Source organism: Dreissena polymorpha, chromosome 7 (assembly GCF_020536995.1).
Source record: "Dreissena polymorpha isolate Duluth1 chromosome 7, UMN_Dpol_1.0, whole genome shotgun sequence".
Lineage (NCBI taxonomy): Eukaryota > Metazoa > Mollusca > Bivalvia > Myida > Dreissenidae > Dreissena > Dreissena polymorpha.
Window position 1 is genome coordinate 25,107,298 of NC_068361.1, and position 20,872 is coordinate 25,128,169.

Consider the following 20,872-nt stretch of genomic DNA (forward strand, 5'->3'; position numbering starts at 1 on the left):
TGGTTTTCAAGCCAACCATTTAAAATTGGACAGTTTTGTTCCTAGCTGCAAGAACAACTGCCATGGCATTGAAGTCCACTGACCCATGCAATGTTTGTTTTGTTGTAGTTAATTTGTTTTTCGTTAGGGTTCACTTGCTGATATTGTTGCATGGCCTCTCAAACATGCAATCAGGCAAAGCAGCCCATGGAAATAAATCTTATCTCCTTAATTTGAAATTGCATAGTATAATTTCACAGCACATCTGTGCATGGTATTGAAGGCTCTGCCTGACACAAGAATGTCCGATGTGAATATAGCCATGAAACCAGAGACCTGACAAGCCCTCAGTTTCACGGACTTTGGGGAATTTATTGTGAAATAAATGTGACAATTCTTATGGTGCTAAAATCTCTTGAAGATGGACAGGACACACTTCAGTTTTATTGAAGTAAAATACTATAAAAATACTGGAGACCAATTAACTTGGCCTGATGGAATTAGCATGGCCATTCTTGCATTGAATGCAGTTTGGTTTCAACTGATGGCATTTTGATTGGTTTTCACCATCTGCATCAGCACTTGCGCCCCCTTTTTGTTTTATTCTACTTTTGTTATATATGTTATGCTTTTTATTGTAATAAATGTTATTAATGTTGTTATTCGAAGAAGAGGGGGTATATTGTTTTGCTCATGTCGGTCGGTCTGTCCGTCGGTCCGTCCCTCCGTCGGTCCGTCCACCGAATGGTTTCCAGATGATAACTCAAGAATGCTTACACCTATGATCATGAAACTTCAGAGGTTCATTGATAATGACTCGCAGATGACCCTTATTGATTTTCAGGTCACTAGGTCAAAGGTCAAGGTCACAGTGACTAGAACCAGTAAAATGGTTTCCGGATGATAACTCAAGAACGCTTACGCCTAGGATCATGAAACTTAATAGGTACATCGATCGTGACTTGCAGACGACCCCTATTGATTTTCAGGTCACTAGGTTAAAGGTCAAGGTCACAGTGACAAAAAACGTATTCACACAATGGCTGCCACTACAACTGACAGCCCATTTTCAGTTCACTAGGTCAAAGGTCAAGGTCACAGTGACAAAAAACGTAGTCACACAATGGCTGCCACTACAACTGACAGCCCATATGGGGGGCATGCCTGTTTTACAGCCCTTGTTTGATGTATTGTATTGACATACTTTGCCTGAATATTCTATAAATATTGACTCAGTGTACTTGGATATTGTAAAAATTCTTATGCATGACACTATAAATATCAGACAGGAAGTGAGCTAGGAATTATTCCATTTCAAAGTAAAGTTTTCAATCTCTATTAAAAAGCAATAATATCAGCTAAAAGCAGTGTTTAACAAAATAGCTGCTCATGTAAGTGACCATTTGATGAGCTTGTTTTTGATGAACTTATAAATATATATCCAGTAATTTTGAAAATTATTACACAGTCAGTGAGTAAAACAGTTGTTAGAACATCTTGAGAAAAATAGAAGGGTGCTTTATCCTGCTGCTTTTTAGTGCCCCCTCCCCCCCCCACACTCGCCCCTCTAGGTTGGTATAAAACAAACATGTAAAAATCTGTTCTATGTTGTATACGTTTGCTAGTGGTAATGGAAAATCAAAAGACTGTTCTTAGAAAGACCTTTATTACCAGTGCAGGGTTTGGATAATTCGTAGACTTATGAAATAATTAAAAATATGGCCCCAATCTGGTTGTGCTTTCCGTCCTACCCCTTTTGTGCAGTACCCAACCTGCGCCTTTTGTGATCCTTGATATCTTTCTGTAACCATAATAGTATTTTGTATAACTTGTCATTGCAATGCAATGCTTCTTTCAACAATGTTTAAACAAAGTTTATTATTTGCATGTAACATTTTTATGCCCCCCTTCGAAGAAGAGGGGGTATATTGCTTTGCTCATGTCGGTCTGTCGGTCGGTCTGTCGGTCCGTCCACCAGGTGGTTGTCAGACGATAACTTAAGAACGCTTGGGCCTAGGATCATGAAACTTCATAGGTACATTGATCATGACTGCAGATGACCCCTATTGATTTTGAGGTCACTAGATCAAAGGTCAAGGTCACGTTGACCCGAAATAGTAAAATGGTTTCCGGATGATAACTCAAGAACGCTTAGGCCTAGGATCATGAAACTTGATAGGTAGATTGATCATGACTCGCAGATGACCCCTATTGATTTTCAGGTCACTAGGTCAAAGGTCAAGGTCATAGTGACCCGAAATAGTAAAATGGTTTCCGGATGATAACTCAAGAACGCTTAGGCCTAGGATCATGAAACTTGATAGGTAGATTGATCATGACTCGCAGATGACCCCTATAGATATTGAGGTCACTAGGTCAAAGGTCAAGGTCACAGTGACCCGAAATAGTAAAATGGTTTCCGGATGATAACTCAAGAACGCTTAGGCCTAGGATCATGAAACTTGATCGGTAGATTGATCATGACTCGCAGATGACCCCTATTGATTTTCAGATCACTAGGTCAAAGGTCAAGGTCACGATGACCCGAAATAGTAAAATGGTTTCCGGATGATAACTGAAGAACGCTTATTCCTAGGATCATGAAACTTGATAGGTAGAATGATAATGACTCGCAGATGATCCTATTGATTTTCAGGTCACTAGGTCAAAGGTCAAGGTCACGGTGACCCGAAATAGTAAAATGGTGTCTGGATAATAACTCAAGAATGCTTATGGCTAGGATCATGAAACTTCATAGGTACATTGATCATGACTGGCAGATGACCCCTAATGATTTTCAGGTCATTAGGTCAAAGGTCAAGGTCACAGTGACAAAAAACATATTCACACAATGGCTCTCACTACAATGAAGAGCCCATATGGGGGGCATGCATGTTTTACAAACAGCCCTTGTTTGATATTCTTTTAAAGTTAGACAATTGTTCAAGTTCAGATAAATTTAATTTCTGTTACAATAAGTTAAATTTTAAACGTGCTTTTTTAAAACTGGAAATCTGAATTTGCATAAGATTGTCTGCTTTAGTTACAGTCGAGTTTCATAGTCGTATTTGAGTGGATTCATTATCAGAAGAACTCATTTACATATTTAAAGGTCACATGATGCTTCCTTTTTGTGACAGGAGACAGTTTTTACTGAAAGTTAAGTGATTAAATTCTAATTTAGGTGAAAAATTATTCAACAAAGGTTAGAGGCCAAATTCTGCTAGACAATAATGGCAACAGGTCCATGAACAAAAACTTGGGGGTTGGGCCATCAATTGTGTAAGAAACAATAGATTTTCAGTTTGTTACCATCACTTTTCACTCGTTGGAAAACAAGATGTGTAAAAAGTCTAACCTTTTACCTGCAGTCATTTGACAAAAAATAAAATAATGAAAACTTAAGAGTAACTGACTTTGATTATTTGAGCTTATTGCTTATTTTGAAAACGTTTTTTCAAAAATGTGCCATTGATAAATAATGATTAAAATACGAAGCAGATGGTAAATTTGAAGTAATTTTTTAAATCAAATCAAAAAGTCGCTTTTTTATTTCGGTTCAGGGAAGAAACGGTGATTTAAATGCTATTTTTTGCCTTTTTATACTGTTTAAAAAATGTCTCATTTAACAATTTTGCAATAAATAACTCTGAGACTGTTTTTAGTCAAGTATGAACATCCAGGATCCCAAAAGAAAGAAGGGGTTTCACTAGACTGATTTTAGTGCCAGAAAAGTAAAGTGTTGAAACTGTATATGACTTAATATAAGTTTTTCGTCTTACCAAGTTTCATCCAACCTGTTTTCAGTGGGATTCATGAATCATTTCTTTAACATGGCATTTCAAGGTTTTGAGTTCATGATCTGTATATAAACTGTTCATGATGTTCATGAAAAGTCCTTGAATCATTTGAAGAGAAATACATCAGATGGGATTTCTATTTCAAAATGTCACATAACACACAATTCAGTTCCTTAATAGCGCCTACTGGCTGACAATCATACATATCTTATTCATGAATGTAACCTTGTTCAATAACAACCATTTTATTTGTTAATACAGTCTAACCTGTCTATAAAGACCACTCAAGGGATTTGGTCGTTGTGGTCTTTGTTCACAGGTGGTCTTTATTCCCAGGGTCGATTGAAACTTTGCAAAACAAACTACAGTCCAACCTGTCAATAAAGACCACTCAAGGGATTTGGTCGTTGTGGTCTTTGTTCACAGGTGGTCTTTATTTGCAGGGTCGATCGAAACTTTGCAAAATATGCTAGTAGTTTTTTAACAGGTACCTTATCTATGTATGTGCTCTATTGTTTAAATGTTTGAATATTTATGCATGTATAATGAAATAAAGGATTGAAAACACAGTTTTGTTTTACATTTGTATATTTATTACATGTTGCTGTTTCTTTTTACAAACGACTTGAGCCAGCCATTGCTAGCCTTAAAGTCCAAATATCCTAACTCACACGCAAACTTCAAGGCTTTCTCCTGGATCATAGGTCCAGACACAGGCAAGAGCCTTGCACTTGCGTCAACAAACCACTTATGCAATAAGTCATTCACTGACGCGAATTCCGACTCACGCTTAGGACGTTTACTTTCACAGTTTACGTTCTCCTCTAATTCGTCCATAATCTTGTGTTTACGCTTTAAAATGCTCTGAATTTGAATTTTTCCTACACCAAGATCACTAGCCACTCGTCTACAACTGTGTCCTTTACCTAACAAACTAACGACCTTTACATGTTCTTCCAAGGTCAAGAACTTACGCAAGGAAGCCATGTGGTTAACTTGAACTGACAATTTACTTTTCTATAATCTATGAACGTCTTATTACGGAGAAATTTAAGAAGACAATGACTATCAAAATGTTTGTCTTTAATAGGCATCGTAAATGATATGAAACCGTTAATTTCCTTAATGAGTTTATGAAAGCCCAAAATTTGTCTTTGATATTTTCGGCAATTAGTACATTAATCGCGAGTCACTTAAATACAAAGGCAAATTTTTACACTTTTGACAAACTGTCAAATGCATAAAAGAAGCAGGCGACTACCAATTAGCAATGCATGTTAAATAAACAAACAACTGCTATCGAGTGCAATAAACTGTCACTTGCCAATATCTCCATAGCGACCGACGAGTCCACTGGTAAGATGTGTATCATGTGACTATGCAGCGTCCTGGCGGCCATTTTGTTTTTTGAAAGTTGCGAAATCGTTGATTTTTATGATTGCAGTGGTCGTTGTAAGCTATCAAAATGGAGATTTGGGAATGTAAAAGGGTGGTCGTTGGTCTTTGTTCACAGGTGGGCTTTATTCGCAGGTTCAATATATAGTGAAATCGTTCGGGAGGAAATCGGTGTGGTCGTTATTGACTGTTGGTCGCTATTAACAGGCGGTCGCTCGGGCAGGTTGGACTGTAGTAGTATTTTAACAGGTACCTTATCTATGTATGTGCTCTTTTGTATAAATGTTTGAATACTTATGCATGTATAATAAATAAAGGATTGAAAACACAGTTTTGTTTTTATCATTTCCATTCCCTTATATTTTTTATTTATTTCATTAATCATATACATTTATAAATAATTATTGACATACATGTATATTTACATGTAATTCAGACTGTTCTGGATTTGAGTTTTGCCTACACCAAGATCACTAGCCACTCGTCTACAACTGTGTCCTTTAACTAACAAACTAAGGACCGCAACGCGTTCTTCCAACATCAAGAACTTACGCTTGAAAGCCATGATGGTTAAATTGAACTGATTACTTGTCTATAATCTATGCACGTCTTATCAAGGAGAAATGTAAGAAGGGAATGGCTATCAAAATGTTTGTATTTCAGGCATCGTTATTGATATAAAACCGTTAATTTCCTTAATGAGTTTATGAAAGCCCCAAACTTGTCTTTGATATTTACAGCAATTAATACATTTATCGCGAGTCACTTTAATACAAAGGCAGTATTTTTACACTTTTGACAAACTGTCAAATGCATAAAAGAAGCAGGCGACTACCAATTAGCAATGCGTGTTAAATAAACAAACAACTGCTATCGAGTGCAATAAACTGTCACTTGCCAATATTTCCATAGCGACCGACGAGTCCACTGGTAAGATGTGTATCACGTGACTACACAGCGTCACGGCGGCCATTTTTGTTTTTTGACAGTTGCAAAATTGTTGATTTTTATGATTGCAGCGGTCGTTGTAAGCTATCAAAATGGACTTTTGGGAATGTAAAAGGGTGGTCTTTGGTCTTTGTTCGCAGGTGGGCTTTATTCGCAGGTTCAATATATAGCGAAATCGTTCGGGAGGAAATCGGTGTGGTCGTTATTGACTGATGGTCGCTATTAACAGGCGGTCGCTCAGGCAGTTTGGACTGTATTTTAAATAATTATTCTAAGACGGAAACACAGACATCACAAAAACATTCCTTAAAGCAGCATTACCCAGATACTTGCATCAATGGCTTCTAAACATTAACAAACATTTATCAAAATTTCATGATGGCCCATAACAAAATATCAAAGAAATATGACAAATGGCCTAATGTTTAAGTCACTTTAGGTCAATCTAAGGTCTTGTTTATAGCCATGCCCTTCCTGTAAGTTACTAATTATTCATGATTATTATCTAATTAGGCTGATCATTTCTATAGGGGCCATCCTTTTGATCTGGTTACACCAAGGTCATAGGGCTGTTGGACATGAAAGGGTCCATTGTCAGGTACAAAGGAGTCTTGGGAAGTACACGAAAGTGGATTTGAGGGGATTATTGTCAAGACTGACCCCTCACTAGAAACTGGGCTTATGAATAATAAATATTGTATTATAATCTGAAGTATTTTACAGACTTATAATTGTGGTTACTGGTCCACTAAGAGCATGCAACATATGTCCATGATAATTATGTGTTAGATTTTATGATTCATTATTCTGTAAGAAATAAATCAGCAATCTCAAACCCAATTCTTGCCTGATGTAACAATAGTGTGCACTGAATGCAGGATTATTCTCAGCATCAGTAAACAAGAAATCCGAAAAAAGCTTTAAGAGGTTGATTTTTTTCGTGTTGGACAGTATACATATGACCAGAATTGATTGGTCTATACAAACACTTTATTGAGTAGCTTCAATTACTGGCATGAGAGCCATAACTTACCCAACAATTTCCCAATTACTTGGTGAAAGGTTAATTGAGTGATTGGAGGGCTATTTGATTGTCTTCATTGAAACCCGGTGTGAGCCACATCCGGCTACACATCACCTTGGGCTACTTGTTTCCAGTCCATCAATCACACAAGATAGATCAAGGGCTCCAGCAAAAAAGTTCAAGTGAAGTTAGATAAGGTTAACTCAGCCAACAAAGGTATGGGAATTTGGAAAATCACTTATCTCCACAAGTTATAATGAATTCAATTAACTGGAGTGTGGGTGAGATTTTCCACATGATTAAATAGTAAGATGTAGCCTACTGAGGCACACAGCTTATTTATTCATTTGGTCAGCCACCTTGAATAAGACTGGTTTGTAAATCTCTTATGCATTCTTTTTCAGTTTGGCATTTTTTTCTCCCAGTTTGTAAGTGGAATAATATTAGCATGAGGTTGATGAGATTTTTCTTTGCATATTTGTCATATTTCTTGGTAACCAGACCAAGAATGACTGCAGGATTTGTAAATCTTATTCAGTCTTCGGAATTTATGTTCCCTTATAATTATTTATGATTAAGATGAGCACTCTGTAGAGGAGTGTTATAATGATGGTTTAATGGCTTCATCAGACCAGGACACATCTGAACTTGGTTCTCAAAGCCTTCAACATGTCCAGGACTTGATTTGCTCAGATATGGGGCTTATAAGTTCAAAGAATAGTTAGAATATATTGAAAATGTTGAAGTCAACAATTGCCATGTAAATAAATGGGTGCACCTCAAGCTGAGTTGATGATTTTTGTCTGCAAACGTGTGTGTGTTTGAATGTATTTTTCAAAATGTTGCAAATGCATTACTCTTTGGTTAAATTAAGTACAGTCCACTCTCGTTATCTCGAAGTCGGCGGGAACAAGAAAAAATATCGAGATAACGAGAGTTCGAGATATCCGATTAGGCGTTTTCAAAGAAAAATGAGACGAAAATTTACCCTGTTGTTAACATCTAAATACATGCTAAGTGGTCTAACTAAAGCCGTCACCGTGTGGCATAATAATCTTTACCTGATATATACGCGTTTTTACGAGGCACGATTAATTTTGCTATTTAAATGCTTAAAATGACGTTTTAAGTATTACATAATTGCATTAACACATGCGGTTATAATTTTTCTCAACTGTCGAGTAAACATCTGTTAATGTAGCTATTTAAAGTTATGATGCAATTGACGTCAAATCAAGACGAATTTGTGACGGTTTATATACGCAAAAATATAACTCCATGCATTTTGGAATGTTGTTTGTAAAAAACAATTAAGCTTTCGGCCTTTCGGCAGGCTGTGCATTAATTGCAGTTAATTGATGTTAATGTGACAGTTAAAGTGACAGGCCTTACTCAAGTGTTAATGGCTAACGACATTACACACGTATGATCATTGATGCAATTAACGGATCAATTTCCTACCGCACAGTATCGGGAGCAGCCGGGCGAAGCGGGACGGTGAAGTATCAAAGAAAAAATTTCGCACCTTTTGCCGACACTGGAACAGTTATTCGCACTTCGAGATAAACCACAGTAAATACATGTAAAATCGGGACTCGGGACAAAATTTTTATCGAGATATCGAATTATTCGACATAACGAAAATCAAGATATGCGATGTTTATTTATATAGATAAAGAAGGAAAAAAGTTGGGACATTGAGCTTACTTTGACATATCGAGAATATCGAGATATCCGATGTCGAGATAACGAGAGTGGACTGTATCATTAAAACGATAAAGGAATATAATTTCATTATGATGCATAACTATTATTATCAATTTAAAATCAGTGATACCAGTGGAGTTTGTGTGGCTTTTTATGGTTTGTACCTGTGTTGCTGACTTGAGGCCCATTGCTTTTTGTGAGTTCTTTCAATTAACAGAATATGTTGAAACGTGTGGATGATTTAAATAAGTCCACAAATGGGCATCAAGATTATAATAATGATTAAATGCCTGTAGAAAATGGATGCCTTCTGAAACCTTCTAGGTTTGTTAAACTCTTTCAGTGCTGTAACCGAATTTTGAAGGCCTTTGCAAACAGTTTGGATCCAGATGAGACGCCACACAACGTGGCGTCTCATCAGGATCCAAACTGTTTGCTATTCTGATAGTATTATTTGAAAAAAATCTAAAAAAATGCTAATTTTAGAGATTCAGCAGACAACATTTTAGCAGACGACAAATTTCCCAGCATGCAAAGGGTTAAAAACATAATGAATTTTTGCCAGTAAGAGGCTACATCATTCTACATCAATGCAGTCACCTGCTTGTCAATTAGATTGATTTTAAAGTGATTTCTAATTTAATCATTTACTGTTTAGGGTAATACTGTTGTTCTTGTTAAAAATTTCCATTTGAGATAGAACAGTTTCATGTACATGCCTCTTTATGGCCAGACCCCTGTGTGCCTTCATGGTGTCAATCAGAATGAGTTAATTGCTCCTTGTTTTGTTCCCATTGGGATGTTAATTGGTAGGGATTGTACTGAGGTTTGTCTTCTAGACCTATTTCAATATAATTATTTTCACAGATGGTTTGCAAGGTTCTGCTGCCTTCTATCATTTTGTCAGTTTCCTTTGAAGTCTTTGACATTGCCTCAGTCACCCTTTTCATTGAAATTGATTTCATCTTTATTTCATAATAGTTTTTAGATTTGTTGATTTATACTGGTTGATTTAGCATCATGCTGGTATCATCATAGTATTATAACTACCGTATTTTACCATGTATAGCGGGCTCCCATGTATAACGCGCATGCGATTTTTTAAAGCCAAAATGGAGGAAAAAAAGAATTCAAGACCAAAAACCTAAAAATTGGGCCGAAAATGGCCGCCATTCTTAAATTGCGCAATCATTTAATCTAAATTTTTCCGGCGCTTATTTTTTTGTTTTAAAGTAGGGAGCGTTAATACGATCAGGAGCATGGGTTGCATAGCACTATATTTTCAACATTTATTCTCTCGAGAACACTGTATATGTCCTTATTGCCATGCACTGCGCGTGTTTTTTCAAGACCCCTGCGCGTTAAATTCGACCACTATTACCTATTCCTCACATTTTAACAGTGTTACATTTTCATTACCTGCCGCTCACAACATCGTATGACATAGTCTTCTGCAGACCCGCAACATTGCAATGTCCAATTTTACACAAATCGTCTGTTGATCCCATTTTATTTTTCATCGACTTAAAATATTTCCCCATTAAGAGATGCTCCCCATTAAATCCAGTTTGACCCGGTATTTCGCGCCTTCACTGCGTCTAGTTGATTAGTATTTATAGCGAGACAAACAATACACCCGAACTCTCAATTCTATACAGTTGGCGTTATCGGCGTTATCAGCGTTAAGCCATTAGACAAATATCATTTGTTTGTCTCTATTGAAAGAAAATAAAACTAGTCTATATCTCTATTGTTGGTTTGTAACCTACGTAGTATACTCGCACGGTAGCATATTAATGCAGAGATCGGAAAATCATTGATAAATGTATTCGTTGTTTCAATGCTTAGGGCCAAGTAATTTCGGCAAATCGGAACTCAACTTACGTAAAAAACTTGCTCAATTAACCGTTTAACCCCACCTCCTTTCTCTGCAAAAGGTTTGAAGGCGGAGCTTTGAACGTGCTATTATTTAATTGGACGATTGCCATTGAGGAACAAACAAACGATTGGTTCGGCATGTTGATTGCTAGACAAAGGAAGCCAATTTTGTCGGCGAGAAACTTGTCGCTTTATTGCTTCAGACAGGAAGTGGCTTTCCTTTGATGACATCAAACTGTCAATTCACATAGAGTGCAAATTTTTGGAATTGCTAACATTAACCTTTGGATTAAATAATCAAAATAAAGCAATAGCAAAGTTGAGAAATATGATTGAAATAATTAGCGTCAGTTCAAATAAGACGTTTTGCGTTGTAAATCAACGAGTTTTCATGACAACAAAAACTTTAACAAACAATACCGCGACGACGCAGGGATCGATATACCTCAATTTTTTTAATGAACAATCAAAGAAGAAGTGTAAAAACACCAACAAAGACATTTTTTTCATCTTTTAATTTTTGTCAAAACTGTTACTACCCCGTTCATTCCTACCGTTTCCCGCTATTTGTTGTTTTGACAACGGCCCCTTCAGTCTAGAACATTATAGGGTGTAGTTTTCTGCAATAAAAAAAATGGCAGCAATTGTGAAGATTTACGATTACGAAATGGAATTTTTTGCAATTTAGCAACCAGGAAAGCGTTGTGTCAATGTATTACGCGCACTGAATTTTTATTTTGAAATTTGAAGGTAAAAAACTACGCGCTATGCATGGTAAAATACGATAGTAGTATATTTTTATAGTCTGACAGAAAGTTAAATGTCGGGAAGCTATTATGACACTTTTGAAGAGCTTTATGACCATGTCAATGGACAAATATATATTAAAACTGCACTTGTCCTGCAAGATGAGTGCCTTTCATTTTTCACTCACCCTGCAAAAAGATGCACTCATCCTCCAAATATGTGTGAAATAAAGATTGCAAGGGGCTGATATGACTTCTAAAGTTTTCTTTATCACTGCTGAAATGTTTATTCAGATTATGCATGTCAACTGATCACAAATATGTCATAATCATCTTATGAGGTAAATATCCTGTTGATTAAGTTATTGGTTAATGCCTTTGTAATCTCCATTGTAAGAAGTGAAATGAATTCCTCGATGAGAAACAAAATAAGTGTCAAACAAGCCACATTAACATCTGCACCTCTCAAGGTAGACCCACTAGCACACGCCCAACCTCAACGAAAGTCTGCATTTCGCCTGACAGCGTCACCAGCTTCCAACGATTTTTACTCCTCGCTACATTCTCAAAAGACATCCAGCGTAATAATTAAGCAATTATCAGGCAGGGGACACTTCTGTGGACTCAAAGACCCCTAAAATGCAGTCCCTATCCACTTACAGCTGGCCCCTTAGTGCACAGTCTGTCCCCCACTGGGCTAATCACGTGTTCAACATGTTGAAAGTGTAAAACCCTGGCCCTAAGTATTGTCAACCAGAACCCTTACCGGTAATGCATCCCTACTCATTAACTTTGTGACCTTTTATTTATCCTTGTTTTTGTATCATTTCAACCTGGTTGTTATACATCATTATTTTAATCACAGGGCATTACAGTGTAAACAGGCACACTACAGGAATCAAGCAAATTTGGGCAAACATTTAACTTTATCGTCATTCAGTTTAAATTGCAACTTGTTGCAGTTCCTAAAATTGTATGGCAACAGCTGAAAAGGAGTTACATAATTTTTTAAAGCCAAACTGGAGGAAAAAAAATAACTCGTGAACAAAAAGCCTGAAAATCTGACCGAAAATGGCCGCCATTTTTATATTGCACAATCATTTAATCCAGGTAATTTGAAAGCTTAATAATGCATTCAAACGAGGAAGCGTCATTATGATAAGGAGCATGAGTTGCATGATGTACAATTAAGGCGCCCAAAACATGGACCAAATCGTAAAACACCTACTGTTACCTGCGAAAAAGACCTTGTTGACACCTACCTTTACCAGCCCACCATAAGCTGCCAACATAGAATTGCACAAATGTTGTTTCAACAGCAGCCCCTTCAGTCAAGTGAGTTCTGGTTTTATGCTATTTGCAAAAGCCATTTTCACTTTGCTTTTTATGGAGGAACGGGTTCAAAAATGGGCATTGGCTTTAACACTATTGGTGTTTGTAAGTGCAAAGTTGACACTGTTTTGTGTAGGAAACTTATTGGCATGTTGTTGTGATCAAGTGAATAAAATATTGGCATGTATTTAAGCTGATGTGATATTTTTACACTTGTATCAGTACATTGAAGAGAATTGTGAGTCAGTCTTGCTGGTCATCAGGATATTAATTGACTTTTTAGCTCACCTGAGCGATAGCTCGGGATGAGCTATTGTGATCACTCAGCGTCCGGCGTCCGGCCGTCCGTCCGTCTATCTGTCTGTAAACAATTTGTAAACATCTTCTTCTACTAAACCATTGAGCCAATTTCAACTAAATTTCAAAAAATTTGATCACATAACCAAGATGGCCGCCATGACCATATATGGTAAAAACCTTCAAAATCTTCTTGTCAGAAACCGCTAATCAGATTTTCAAAAAATTTCACAGGGATGACCTTTAAAGGCTCCCCTGAAAAAGTTGTTCAAAGAAATTTGATTCGTCAAAAAACATGGCCGCAGGAGCTCGTTGAACTTTGCATGTTTATTCGTTTTTGCCTATTTTGTGAAAACTTTCAAAAATCTTCCACATTTTTTGTCCGATCCTTTCCAAATTTGCACAGTGTCTTTATATCAATGAGGACACGAACCCTACAAAAAATGAACATTATCGGGCCATGAAGTACAGAATTACCTCCCCTTGAATTGAGAAAATGGTGTTTATGCAATAAAGTCCAAATTTTTCATCCAATTCTTTCCAAACTTGTAAGGATTAAGCATGGTTCAAACAAGGGAAACAACTACGGTTTATGCATGTTCTTTTTATTACAGATTTGCCTCCCAAAATCTCATTTTACAGCAGAGATTCCAAATCTGACCTGTAAATGAGCCCCATATTTACTGCCAGTGCTAGGTTACCTTTTTCTATTTGATCATTCTTAAGTATTGGTCTTGTAATGCTGCTACTGCTTCTGCTACTGCTACTGCTACTGCTACTACTACTACTACTACTACTACTACTACTACTACTACTACTACTACTACTACTACTACTACCACTACTACTACTACTACTACTACTACTACTACTACTACTACTACTTCTACTACTACTACTACTACTACTACTACTTCTACTACTACTACTACTACTACTACTACTACTACTACTACTACTACTACTACTACTACTAATACAACTACTATTACTACTACTACTACTACTACTACTACTACTACTACTACTACTACTACTACAACCACCACCACCACCACCACCACCACCACCACCACCACCATTCACAGTGACAAAAAACGTATTCACACAATGGCTGCTACTACAACTTATAGCCCATATAGGGGGGCATGCATGTTTTACAAACAGCCCTTGTTTCTATGGGATTTTAACCACAACTGTTCATGTTTATCTCCGACACATGTTTTTAGGTCACCTGTCATGAAGTGACACGGTGAGCTTATGTGATCGTGTGATGTCCGGCGTCCGTTGTGCCTGCCTGCGTGTGTCCGTGCGTCCGTCCGTCAACAATTTGTTTGTGTAGACAGTAGAGGTCACAGTTTGCATCCAATCTTGATGAAATTTGGTCAAAATGTTTATCTTGATGAAATCCGGTTTGGGATTGTATTTGGGTCATCTGGGGTCAAAAACAAGGTCACTAGGTCAAATAATAGAACAACCTTCTGTAGACAATAGAGGTCACAGTTTTCATCCAATCTTTATGAAATTTGGTCAGAATGTTTATCTTGATGAAATCTGGGTTGGGATTTTATTTGGGTCATCTGGGGTCAAAAACTAGGTCACTAGGTCAAATAATAGAAAAACCTTGTGTAGACATTAGAGATCACAGTTTTCATCCAACCTTTATGAAATTTGGTCAGAATTCTTGATGAAATCTGGGTGGGATTGTATTTGGGTCATCTGGGGTAAAAATCTAGGTCAAATAAATAGAAAAACCTTGTGTTGACAATAGAGGTCACAGTTTTCATCCAATATTTATGAACTGTGGTCAGAATGTTTATCTTGATGAAATCTGGATTGGGATTTTATTTGGGTCATCTAGAGTCAGGAACTAGGTCACTAGGTCAAATCATAGAAAAACATTGTGTAGACAATAGAGGAATAGTTTTCATCTGATCTTAATGAGTCAGGTGAGCGATTCAGGGCCATCATCGCCCTCTTGTATTATACTATTGGCGCACAATTACATTTGAGGCACTGACTCAATGTTTAAATATTACTATACCGTATATAGGAATGGTGATAAAAAAATTTGCCAGTTACTGTATTTCATTGGTCACATTAACACTTATACTAATTTATTTTTCATGCAATATTTCTTCAAATACCGCTTTCAAAAAATGTCTTTTAGAAAAATTGTTATTTTTATTTTTGTTGAAAACAAACAAAGAAACATTTTTAAGATTGTTAAACACAACAATCTGTTTAGAATTGAATGTTAACAATTAAACACTCCAATTTGTAAGCAAGAACAGGGGGTGTATTGCCATTAAATATAACTTCAAATACAATTTCAATGCATTCTTAAACATAACATAACATAACTATGATGAAGCATCTTAAGTTTGGAGTGAGACAATTTTTAGCTTGGCTGTTTTCGGAGAAAACCGGAGGTATTGTCATATCCAGCTTGCACCCGCAGCGGAGCGTTGGCACCTGTTATGCGGTGCTCTTGTTTTCGTTTTCTTTAAAGGCGTAAGTACACACACTGCTGATATTGTGCAATTAATTTTAAAGGTGTCATTAAATATTATTGTCACCTGTATCACACTTTTCAGTTGGATCAGGTTATCCTTTGCATTACAATTTTTCTTGGGCTCTTATTGACCTTGATATTTGCTGCAATTTCATTGTGGAATTTGTGGTAAGTGATGAACACATGTTACATAAAAAACAAATTAATAGAGTATACATTTTGTCATATTTGAAATGTATTGCATTTATCGGTCACATCTTGTTTCATAAAGGGATTAAATAATCCATGAAGTCATTTTAAAACTGATATAATACCTCTTGTTGTTGCTTTATTCAAATATGAACGCACGCTCCACTATAAGCCAGAATATTTTGTTAAATTACATGTTTTTTGCTTTGTTTGTTGATGGGAAAGTGTGTTATAAATGGGTTAAAAAGTTGTCTCAACATGCGTTTCAGAAATACATTTTAGCCACATTTTTACACATTCATATATTTTTACCCTCCAGACAATTGATTATTTATTACTTTAATCAAGTGTTGAAAATATTGCTGAAATAGGCCGCACAATTGCTTTTTGGCTGTTGGCATTACAGTTATAAATAAAGAAAATGTGAATGTATATTAAATTGTTTTGAGTTTAAAATGTGTTAATAATCAGAATAATAAACCAAAAAAAGAACATTTAATTTCTCAGTTTATCAATTTGGTATACTATTGCAATATTTTTAGAGGGTCACCTCTCATTAAAATAAAATATGTGTACAAAAAGTTAACACAATTCATACTGTAGACCAATATTGAAGTATGGATTAGGGAATATAGTAATGTACTTGTTGCATTGTAACATTATGAATTCATCATTATCACATTCTTCTCCAAAGTGGGTACATAATTATATTGACATTACAATGCAGTGCATGCTAATGATGGGAGAAGGCACACCTGTCTGCTGGTAGCAATCTGGGTGTAAAATTGCCCAATACGGAGATAGCACTGGCCTTCTATGACCACAGGGAGAGTATTGGCAGCTGAGGGCAATATAGCAGTGGAAGTGTGACATTCTCCACCCACCTTACATTGGCCTTGTACCCAGTGTTGATGGGAGAATGGTGGGCCTTATACAGCCCTGAGAGGAGGCTGGGGCTAGGGCAGGTTGGTGACAAATTTGACAGCCCAGCTGACCCCTATGAATGTCCCCCTTAATTGGCCTGACCTGCTTTATCTTTGGAAAGAGGATGAAACAGATAAGAATTGACAGTCTTGACAAATTTCATTTCATGTTTTGTTTATGTGACTAATGTAAATATTAAGTTTATTGACTAATGTTTTTCCTCTGCTTAAAAAAATCCCTTATTTGATAAGAGATATTTGCAGATTGAAAGCTTGCGTGTGTGGCCTTTTTTGTTAATATTAAACACAGATCACCTTTTATGTTCATTTTAATACACATAACTCATTGTAAGGTTTTATGAAACAGTACTAATGATATATCTTGTTAGTTACATGTACCTTATATGTTTAAAATTGGTGTTAAGTTGATTCAAATACTTTGTATTAGTTTTCTTTGACATCAAAATTACAAACATAAATTTATACCATTGATATCTGCATTTGTAATGGCCCTTAAATTTGTTGTTTGATGCTTACATATATTTCTTAAACCAAAAACAGTATTTAATGTCTTCATAACTATATACCAAAAAGGAGACACATTATTTTACATAATTGCACCCAACCTGCATCAGGTTTAATCATAGTATGTTTTAAAATCTCCTACAGTGTAACATTCATTTGGCAAATTGCTGTTGTGATTTTTTTCATCACCTGCCTTTGAATTTGAAATTTTAAAAACACACTCTCATGGGGTGCAGTCATTTATTTTGACAAGTGTTGGTCTCTGCCAATTTAATGCCCTCCATTTATTCTTCATTCAACAACCTGTTTGGCTTGATATAATCTTATCCAATCAGAACTCTCCATTTCAGCATATGTTTTCATTTTCAGCAACAAGAGACTCACTCATATTTATGGCCATATTTTCCCTCTAACGGGAGGCAAAATAAGTAAACATTACTTTAAATGACAATTGCTTTATACCCTGAGCTTTTTTTTATCTTTTTACTTCTTAATGTGTTTCGCTTGGAATCATCGCAAAGTCAATATAAATCTGTATCATTTTTGTATGAATGAACAATTCATTTATGTCAAAGTTTAATAAGAAGAACATTCAATATTATGTGCTTGTATTTACTATTAAATTAATTTTCAATGATTCTTAGTGTTTAGGTGTCAAAATCACTTAGACCTGAATAAGTTTGACAGCAGATGTTTCTGATCCCAGCGATTTTTTTAATTAAAGGTCATTCAATAGATTGAAAATAAATGTGTGGACAATAGGCAGGCAGGTGGTTGTTTAATTGGGTAAGATTGATGTTTAATAGAAGTTGTCAAGCAGGTAGATTGTTCAAGGGCATGATTTGAAAAGGCTGCTAGATGATTGTAGCTTACATATGATAATAACTTTTATTTCCCCCTAAGACCCACCAGACAACATAGAACATAAGTTCAAGGAGCAAAAGATACACATAATACTGCACAAGGATTTATATTCTAGGACATGAAAAAAACACACAATAAATTCATGGATTCATGATTAATAAAAAATCCCAGTGGAATTTGAAATGATTATGGCAAGTGTGTTGGTTACATGTCAGGGGTGTGATTTTTCCGGGGATTTCCGCATATTGGATTGTCCAAAACCGCGGATCTGGTTGTCCGGGGTCATTTCCGCGATTCCCGTAAAATCGAAAAAAAATGGGTGAAAGTACGACCGAATCCGCGGGTGTATTTCATAAGCGGTCCGAAAAATCCGCGGCCTGCGAAACCTCTCGGCATATTACACTGGTATTCTGTCTTAGCATTTTTTTTACTGAGTGATGTCATTGGCTGTCGTTTCCGAATCTTCCAATTAAAGTCGGTCTTTTAAAATGTGTATCATATTTCTTTGCTGATTCGATTGCAAATGGCGACTTTGTGAAGCGTTAATGAAGAGGAACGAACGAATCTTACAAAATCTCGGAGATTTAACAATTATTAAAAAACAAATTTAAATGGGAAAGGGAAGAAACAACAGTGGATATAGATCAGAAACCGATACCACTTTTTGAATGGGTACGGAAGATCGACTGTCTTGGTAAGGCTGAAGTCATATTCTATTCATGTGAAAAAATATTGAACTACGTAAACTGTAAACTGTTGAAAATTGTTGTTAGTTGAACACTGTAACATTGTTGACCTTATGTAGAATTTAAAGGCAATGAGCTCAAACAAAAGATTGCCGTCATCGTTCACAGGTATCGGAACACTCATTGATTTTGAATTTGATCACAATTAATACTGGTCACTTTGCATAACATGTTAAGTGATTTTAACAAGATTTTCATAAACAAATCATGTTGATAAGTTTAAGATGGTGTTTATTTAAAAATCTGTTTTAAGGTTTGTTATTGCGTAATGCACGCGATTCGGGTAGTCAAAATCAGTCTAGAGAATTTTCATCCCCTCAGACTTCAACTCCAGGGCTTTTTTTCCTTATTTATGAGTGGACGTGGAAGGACATTTCACAATTTTAAAAAGGACAATTCACAAACCTAACATGGCCATGAATTTTTACAAAATGGGCCGTTTTTCACAATTTTAATAATTTCACGACTCGGTTTTTCACAATTTTAAGAAGTTCGCGACTCAATTTTTCACAATTTTGAAAAGTTCGCGACTCAATTTGTCACAATTTTGAAAAGATTGCAACTCATTTTTTCACAATTTTGAAAAGTTCGCGACTCATTTTTTCACAAAGTAAGGGGGCCAGGGCCGCTTCACAAAGTCAGGAAAAAAAGCCCTGAACTCAATCACACCCCTGCATGTGTCTGCGACAAATAATGGGTCTCTCTACTTATATGCATTATTATTGTATTTTGGGACTCTGTGACAAAAACATGCAAAGCAATTAATAAAAAATTGACAATCTATGAACATTTATCATTTTACTTATGTATTAACATTGATACTCGTTCAATAATCTTTAAACTTCCCCCACACCTTGTATTGTGTGTTGTGTTTTCCCTCAAAGCCCATCTATTAATCTATTCTGATTATCTCTTGATGTTCAAGCGACTGTCCAAAAGCACTGTGTGGCCTGGCGTGTCAAAGTAGATGTGGACTATAGAAAGTCACAATTGATATTTCAGTTTAATGATCCCTTTAAACGGGATGTTGTTCGGGTGTCACCCTAGAACTGAGGCAACGATTATAAAAATATTTATTATCGGAAAGAGGTGTCACAAAGGAATTGTATTGAAGTCAGAGTCACATCGGTACAAAATTGCTACTTTTCACTTTCCTTTGTCATCGTACAATTTCCATATTTCAAGTCATTATGGGCAGCTATTGTTGTGGCTCTATAAAGATTAATACCCTTGTCATTAATATGAAATCTTCAGAATCCTTTGATTTGGGGACTAGAGTGGAAACATAAGGTGTCCAATCAATAACCAATGAAACCAATAATGGCAAAATAGTTTTTTATGGAGCTGCATATTTATGACAATGGGGATAACTGTTATATGCATCCGCTTGGTACAGGTGGGTTGGGTTGGTGGAGAGGGAGAGTTATTGAATTACCATAATTATGGAAAAGAAGCTGTTAACCATAGCATGCACATAGCATGTTTTGAATTTGATACAGATTCTTGGCGGAAATCAAGTGTGAATTGTCTTTTATTAAAAAAATTTATTAAAAAAATGTTTCAAGACAGGTGGGCCACTAACTGTTAAAATTAATAAGACACATTTTAGGGGAACAAAACAGAGACCTTGAAATTTTAAGTGAAAGATAACTCATTTAAAATTCTTATTTTGCATCCATTGATAACATAAATTGAGCACTCTTAAGAATAGTTTACAGGAGCAAGAAGATGAGGTCAGGCCTCGACACTAACAGTGTCCCTGGAACCCGAGACCCCCAAATTTTGGTGAGGGACACTAGTTTTTCCCGGGATTTTGCTCTAATTTTAATAGGCAAGGTTCCATGTGGACACCAATCTGTAGAAGTTAGTGTCAAGCCCTGGAGGTGTAATACTCCAATGTAACCTTGAACAATCATGTGTCACACGCTCATTGTGAGGACTGAATTTATTCTCATCACTGCATTTGCAAAGTTTGAAGCATTCAGTAAAAGATTATCTCTGCCA

The 20,872-nt window shown here is 36.2% G+C and overlaps 1 protein-coding gene across 2 annotated transcripts in view; it reads left to right on the top strand.

Moving 5' to 3' along the window:
* LOC127837448 (uncharacterized) overlaps positions 1-20,872 on the top strand; it is a 169,251-nt gene that overhangs the window by 31,637 nt on the left and 116,742 nt on the right. Inside the window, exon 1 of one of the 2 annotated variants that reach the window (XM_052364571.1) lies at positions 8,927-9,049. The exons of the other annotated variant lie outside the window; for it this stretch is intronic. Within the exon in view, the coding sequence (XP_052220531.1) occupies positions 9,007-9,049 (43 nt within the window). The 5' untranslated portion in view covers positions 8,927-9,006. Of the gene's footprint in view, positions 1-8,926; positions 9,050-20,872 lie in introns of those variants that run through there. 2 annotated transcript variants of the gene reach the window in all.